This window comes from Castanea sativa, chromosome 12, assembly GCF_040712315.1.
Source record: "Castanea sativa cultivar Marrone di Chiusa Pesio chromosome 12, ASM4071231v1".
Lineage (NCBI taxonomy): Eukaryota > Viridiplantae > Streptophyta > Magnoliopsida > Fagales > Fagaceae > Castanea > Castanea sativa.
This window is the reverse complement of record NC_134024.1, coordinates 29,529,547-29,537,357: the sequence shown is the minus strand read 5'-3', so window position 1 is coordinate 29,537,357 and position 7,811 is coordinate 29,529,547. Positions and strand designations below refer to the sequence as shown.

The 7,811-nt window shown below is 33.5% G+C and overlaps 1 protein-coding gene across 1 annotated transcript; it reads right to left on the bottom strand.

Annotated features, from left to right (window-relative positions):
* Positions 1–799: 799 nt before the first annotated feature.
* LOC142618790 (proteasome subunit beta type-3-A) lies at positions 800–6,009 on the bottom strand. Its single transcript, XM_075791811.1, has 7 exons — positions 5,801–6,009; positions 5,511–5,692; positions 5,312–5,419; positions 3,913–4,002; positions 2,835–2,919; positions 2,368–2,462; positions 800–1,083 (listed from the first exon to the last, which is right to left on the bottom strand). The coding sequence occupies exons 1-7, from the start codon at positions 5,804–5,806 to the stop codon at positions 1,035–1,037; spliced, it is 615 nt and encodes a 204-aa protein (XP_075647926.1). The 5' UTR covers positions 5,807–6,009; the 3' UTR covers positions 800–1,034.
* Between the last annotated feature and the right edge of the window lie 1,802 nt (positions 6,010–7,811).

The following is a 7,811-nucleotide window of genomic DNA, read 5'->3' as shown; positions in this document are numbered from 1 at the left end:
TGAAGTGATTACTGCACCAAGAGTTCACGGTAATTAGTAGGTACAATTCCTTAGTTGCAATACATCATGTTCTCTAATTAAATTAAAATATATTTATTAATTAAATAAATAGATACATAATTGTATTGATCAATAAAGTACAAACAATACATTTTTTTATAAATCAATTAAATTCAATGCATGTATGTGTTTTTTTCTAACCAATTTTTTTGTAAATAAGATTGGGAGTTCCCATACATGAGCAGAAAAATAATTTTCTGAAAATTGATTTCATTTATTGAATAGTATTTGGAGCTTAGTTTAAAGTTAAAACACCTAAGCAAGGAGAGATAAATATTGCAAACTCCGAAATTTCCATCTATTTAGCCTTGGACCATTTAGTGGGAAGGGTGAGTCCTGCGAGAGCATGTTAAACCCAAGATCAGCTTACATCGACAAAGCTTCAAATGCAACGGCACTGGTAAAAAAGAAGATTTATTTCTTTTCCCATTTTGCCAGAAAAATTTACAATGAGATGTACTAAAGTTTCAAAACTTGGAAGGCAAAAGAAGAAATTGGCAGATACAGAAGACGTGCATCTGGCATTAGAAATGGTGGATGAAGGAAAAGGGTAGCAAAATAAATTAATACCATTTGTGGGGAGCAGAAGAGAAGACACTACAAAACTAGTAGCTAAAAATTCATAAAACAGAAGCCGGGTACCCCCATCCAAATAAAGCATATAATATTTGTTTTTGGGGCACACAGAGAGAGAGAGAGAGAGAGAGAGAGAGAGAGAAACTATTCAACATCTTACTGGTTTTGTGAATCGAAAGCACATCTGAATTCCCAAGATTGCATCATGACTCATCAATTAAAAATATTTAAGTACATCAAATTTCACGCTTCTTTTTAATGAGTGAAATAATCTGTTATTAAGGAAGGGGAGTTTGGAGGAGATAATTAACTGCAAAGCTACATAAACATGAAACAAAGGGGAGAAAAAGAAGGAAAGAAGAGAAATGGACAATGCTTTCTGACATTGCAGCCCTAGGTCAATCCATCCTTCCCTTCAAGATCCTCTCCTTTACTTCAGTTGGTGTTCTGCCACAAAGTGAACAAACATTGTCAATGTCAAATTTGGTATCAAATCAAGCACCTCTTCCATAGATGACAGAATAATATTTCCCAGGGTTCCTCACAAGAAAAATACTCCCTGGGAAATACAAATCTTTTTAAAGGAAAATCAATTGTTGCATTGTCTTTTTAAATAAAAAAGATTTTAAGTTTTCTTTTCAAAACTACCCTCCTTAATTTAAATTCAAATACAACTAATAAAAAATAAGTATGGACTTTCTAAATAGGATAAAGAAGAAGTTTGGAATATTAATAATATTATTTCCATTGACTTTTGAAACAAGACCATATATTGGGACACTCCAAAATGGAACACAAAGTACCAACAATATAAAACAGAGGAGTAGTAAGAATCATAAAAGTAGAATATCATAGCAGAGAGGAAGAGCAGGACCATTTTAAAGACACCAAAGTAAATGAACAAATCAGGCCAAAAAAAATTATAACTGGGTCTGGGGAGGAATAAATATTATTATTGTTTTTTTAAAATTAAAAAATAACAGTAGCAATAACCAAAAGGTTTAATTGTACAGGATGTTGGAGTTGGACTGCTATCCTATAATTTAAGGTTTCTTTTCATGGAAGGTTTCTTTTCATGCTCATTCTTTTTTTTTGATAAGTCTAGCTAACAATTAAAAATTTAAAATGTTCCCCCACCTTAGAATGAGACAAACTAAAAATGTGCCTATGGAGCTGAAAATAAGACTCATTAATTGAAACTGTTAGAAGTTCCAAAAAAATGAGAAAATTACAGTTCCAATGGCAAAAAGACATGCCTCGTGGAAAAAACAAGCCAGGTGGGACAAAGGGACTCAAAAGGTAAACCCTAAAGAGAAACCCCCAAAACCGAAAGAGGTGATTTTGATTTTGCGCAGCTATGACTCGAAACGCTTCCATTGTTACTGAGGGAAGGCGATCTTAAGGGCTGCGCTTACAGATTGTAGCAACTTCATGACCCAGAAAACATTTTTTAAGAAAAAGAGAAAGAAAATGTGAAATTTTAAGAGAAAATTGGATAAAGAAGAAACCCTTTCAATCATGCTCATTCTCAGCAACCAACAAGTGCAAAATACTTGCATACCCAACAATCCTATGCTAATTAATAATCAGAAGGCTCCAATAAAGATAAAATCACATGAACTATCAAGACTAACCTAATCATCAATATGGTTTTCACTTGATTATTAGTGGTATAACAGTTCTGTGTGTGTGTGTATATATATGTATAAATAAAATTTAAGAAGGGCTTACACAACATAGACATGTCCTCCCCATCCACTCAAACAGTCTCGATCAACTGATGATAGCAATGCTTGGGAGATGGTCTCAAACAAGTCCTCAGGTTCCTGGGTAGATTAAAACAAGGGTTGTTAAAGTAGCTCAAATTAGTTTGAAAATAAAATAAAATAAGAGAGAAGATGACTTAAAGCAGCAACCAAATTCAGAGCAGCAAGTACTAGCCCAATAAATTCTAACTGAGCAAGTGGTAATTTTGGCAATGAAGTCAACCCAACAAATGCATCGCTGTATCTTAATTATGCATATCTATGACCTATTAAATTATGCTCATACAGGGAGCCCTTACGTGGTGAAGTATTCCAGTTATTTCTTTTATTGTGTCGAACATATCAAAACATTATCCCACACTATAAATAAAATTTCTAAAAAGTAGCAAGTGTCACAAATAATTAAGTCAAGAGTTCGATATCGTGACAAACCATGTCAGGCCTGAACATTGATTCACAAGCACCATAGAGAGACTCTGATGCAGTGCCAGCAACAACAAAGTCCTTTGCTAGCTCCCTGCACGTATTGAAATACATTATTCAGTATTATACTCAAACAGCTTATGTTAATCCAAAACCAACAGGCTATAATGAAGCTTTGACACATTAGTAAGGAAAAGAACTTTGAGATTATTAGGGAAAAAGAGAAAGCAATCATTGTTCACTAATGTGCATATATAATACGATGAATCAAAACAGATATTAGATATTCAAGGAGTACTAAAAATGCATAGATAATAGATAGGGCTATTAGTGAACTAATTTATACATTATAGTTAGCAGTCAGAACTAGTGTTATAAGAAAGAAACTATATTGTTTTGGTCACATATCATTAAACTCTTGCATTGCATAAAGCAGAAGGAAAATAAGCAGAAATCACAGGCGATGCCAATACCAAAAGTTCACATAGCTCAAATGATTGTAAGAACAACAATTGTGAGTGTCAAATGATAAGTTCTGATGTAATGAACTTCAGTCTCAATATCCATAGCAACATTCCAAAAAATGCAAGCTATATGCTTTGATAACTTTTTGATTGGGGTAAATTATAGGCAAGGGACTTGAACCTACAAACTCATCCTCCACCTTGCTCTCATAGGATTTAATATTAACAATATAGCAAGGAAAAATGAATGATTCCCAAAAACTTTAGAGTTTAATAAAAAAGGGAGAGAACGAACATATAATTGTCACGATGCTTGCTGACTCTGTACAAGCAATGTATATTGTTGCATTTTGAAGTATACATCTATGCTCAATAATTTCCAGGTCATGGATATTAATCATAAGTTATCGAAGAATTGAATTAAATGGTAAAGAAACTAGCTTTAAATATTATGCGTATAATGGTGGAAGATAATAAGTTTGACGAAATTGTCAAATGTTAGTCTCATGATCATTTCTAGCTACATCACAACACAGAATTAACTAATGGAAACAGAAACTTGAATTCTTAGAATATTGTCAATCTAAATTATGAAAAAGTTAAGAAAAAGAAATTCAAATTACTTGGCTCCAATTGAATCCATAGTGCAAATGAATGGCTTGTCTTCATCTCCCAATCCAGCAATTACAGGCTGACAGAAGTATGGACCAAACCTGAAAAAGCATAAAGAAATATCATCCATATGTAGTTCATACATTTTTGAACTGCACAAAGTCTAAACTTTCTGTTGAACGTGTCATGTTTGACAACCATTAGCATCCGAAATTCCAAATAGATTAAAATGAAACTTAACTAACAAATTTCATACAAAATACAAAAATAATGAAGTAAAGGAGTTTGCTTCATTTGTGTATTATGTATTTATTTTTATTATAACACAAAATAATGAGAAAAGAAAAATAATATAAGAAACCACATAAAGGAACTTTTTTTTTATAAGTAGAAACAACATAAAGGAACTTGGTCAGTCGGTTCTCCAAAATAGGTGTAGTTGAACGCGACTTGAAGGAACATATTCTTTCTTCTGCCAAGGGAGTCTTCTCAAACGCACAAAATGATGTAATTAATTCATTAGGTTCCAGCAAAGACAATTTGTATGCCGGAATTTCCTTTTTTATTAGCGAGGGAATGAAGAGGACCAGAGAGAGGATGATTATAGATATCATTTATCTTTAAACAAGAGTTTGTCGAACAAGCATAAAAAAAGAATGTACTGTAAATATCTCTAAATAGGGTTGAAACAAGTGTAGCAAAGATGACACTGCTAAAGGTGCTAATCATTTTAACAGCAAGCATGCAAGTGACAGTGAGGAAAATATGAAGATTGTCTTTATAGGAGTCTGACGAACACATAAGATCACGTCTAAGACACAACTTAAACAAATCATTGTTTGAGCGTTTGGGTCTGACTTAGAACAGACAGACTGGCTACCTTAATTGGGTGTGGACTGGGAAAAGTAGCAGCTAAGAACCTTTGGAATTAACAAAGGTTAATGATGTGGGCAACAGGCTACATGGTATAGAGACTTCTATAGGGGCATGGAGACTCTTGATGACACTGCTTGGACACAATTCTTTGAATCTACTTCGACACAGTAAAATTTCACAGCCGTATCCATAATTCTACAATGCAGTTGAATTGACACATTGCCACATATCGTAATGCTACTGATTTCTTTAAAGTCCAATGCGTTAGATCTCTACACACAAACCCAGCACCAATTTTTTTTTTTTCCATCTTCTAAATGTGAAGTTTTTGGCACACCAAAACAAAGCATTTTGTTGTTGAACTCAAATTTCCAGTTGAACCATAGATTAATCTTCTAAATCAAATAGGTTAAGTCATTTTCAAATCTAATCGAATTGTAATGTTCAGCACACACACACACACAAATCACATAAGAGTATAATTACAAACCCTAGATTCAGCTTTTATACACTAAACAAAATTTAATAGCACACCTTTTCTCATAAAGAATAGCGGAGACGAGGCTAGCAAAAGTTTCAGGCTTCATATCTCTCTCTTCACGAAGCTGATAAAGCTTGTGCCGAAACACAAGCCTCTGATACCTTCACATGAAAACAAATTACAATGAGAAATTAATTTTTCAAAAAAAAAATTGAAGCTGCGGCAGCGGCGGCGGCGGCGATGGAATCGTACAGAGTCTGAGCGTCGGTGGCGAGGCCAGAGAGACCGAGGAAGAGTCGATCGTGAACTTTATAGATCCTTTGGAAATCGGTGGCGATTGTTTGTAGCTGAACTCCGAGTCTTCGATCGCTGGCTATGGCGAAGCAGTTCTTCCCCACCATGGCAATGAGAGCCGATCCATTGTACTCGAAAATCTGAGGCATCACAGAGAAAACACAAAGTGAAGTTAGTCTAGTGATTTAGGGTTTCTGATTGAATACAAAATACAAAATTAACATAGAGAGCGAGAGAGAGAAACTTACAGACATAATTAGGGTTTCGTGATTGTAAAATATGAGAGAGAGAGAGAGAGAGAGAGAGAGAGAGAGAGAGTGAGTGAGAGAGCTTGGGAAAGAAGAAGACTATGGATTTGAGATTTCTTTATTTGCTTTATGGGCTGTAGCTTGAAGAAGGGGTCACTTTTTTTTAATTCTCTCTCTGAGCTAACTTTTTTAATTTTTCATTGGGAAGTTTGGGAATGGGCTGTAAATTGACAAGTTTTAAATAAGGTTACAATGGGTTGGGCTGGAACAAGCTTAATGTAGTCCAAACCAATTGTAAGAGTAACAGTGCACAAGATAAAGTTTGCTGACCCATTTTCTTAAGTAGTATAGATGAAGTAGGCCGTATGCCCCATTACGTAGGCTGTGAGTGATAAAGAAAAAAATGACAAGTTTACGTAAAAGTTTTTTCATTTAAAGTCGGCTACATTGAGTTGTGGCACAAAAAATTTAGTAGAAGAATGGTAGTGCACTACTTTTCTTTTTTCATAAATTTTCAAGAACTCAAAAAAGAAAAAGGACAAAAACTGAAAAATTGTCTGGTTATTATCTTATAATTTCCGATAGTTTATTTGTTAAAGAACTGAAGGCGAGACAAAAAAAATTCATTTAAAAGAAAAAAAATTGTTGCTTTCTCAAGAAATTATAGCAAAAAAAAAAAAAAAAAAGTATAGCATATCTTGACATGATAAAAATACCACTCTTATTCAAGGAATATCATGGATTTAAATCCTATAATTTGAGAGAGAGAGAGGTATAATATCTTCTATCTCAAAAGTTTTAGGTTTTGCAAAACAGTAGATTTTTAAATTAGTTTAAACATCATTGTCCCCTAAGAGATATAAATTAGTTGTTATTAGTTCAAATTTAAACCTAATACTAAGATTACTTTTTTACCCCAATAATAACAACTAGTAACAACATGCCACTTAGAATTTGTTGTGAAAATATTGTGGACATATCATTTTTTTTTATATATAAATTAGGAAAATTATTAGGTACGGTGGAGTATAGTTTGCACTTGCAATATTGAATTTCATTTCTAGAATCCTTGCTCCAGGCCTATTGGTTGATGACAAGATTCTTATTGGTAGAGTTCTTGCCCTTGACCTTGGTTCCAGTTTAGTGCTTCATCTTATCACATTCATAGTGGGTCTCACCTAATAATTATTCATTTGATTGATTCATAATACCAAATTACCCCTCATTGTTAATGAAGTGATTGGGGGGAGTTAAGGGGTTTCTAGCCACAATTTTGATTCTCCATACAATAATTATTAATCTTTTATACTTCAAAAAATTTTGCGTGATTATTAACAATTGTGACTGGTAATGTTATTAGATAAATATTACAAGATGATAAGATGGCAATGAGAGTCTTGTAGTCCAACTATTACACAATCTAAACTTACTGATATTTCTAATAAAGACCCAAAACTAATGATGACTTGGTCTGATGATAAAACAAAATTATCAAAAAAGCTGATGCTATAAATTGAAACTATCTTTAAAAGAAAAAAATAAAGAGATATTTATTGAATTTATTACCATAAAAAAAATTGGAGGATACTCGTTAAGAAAGAGGGATTCATTGCTGAAATCTGTGCCTGACTCCATGTATATGTGGTGAAATCTCTACTTCCCTTATATATATCGACACCTTATGGCATATATAGAGAAACAAAAATGGAGAGTTATTAGACGCGTAAAATTTGTCTTTGTTAAGTAAGTAAGTTTCTTTCCATGTTTGCTCACGGAGTCTCTACATACAAATGTGGATATTATTTAGTTTAATATGGAAGAGAGAGAGAGAGAGAGAGAGAGAATCATTGGTGTAAGAGATACTATGTTGAGTCTATGACTGAGAGCATAACAAGGTTGTTGTTATTAAGAGCTGCATTGCATAGATCGATAGTATTGTTGTTGGAGAAGAAAGAAAAGAGTTTGGTGGGAAGGGATGGACATGGTGTGGTTGTGCTGTTTATTTGCTTTG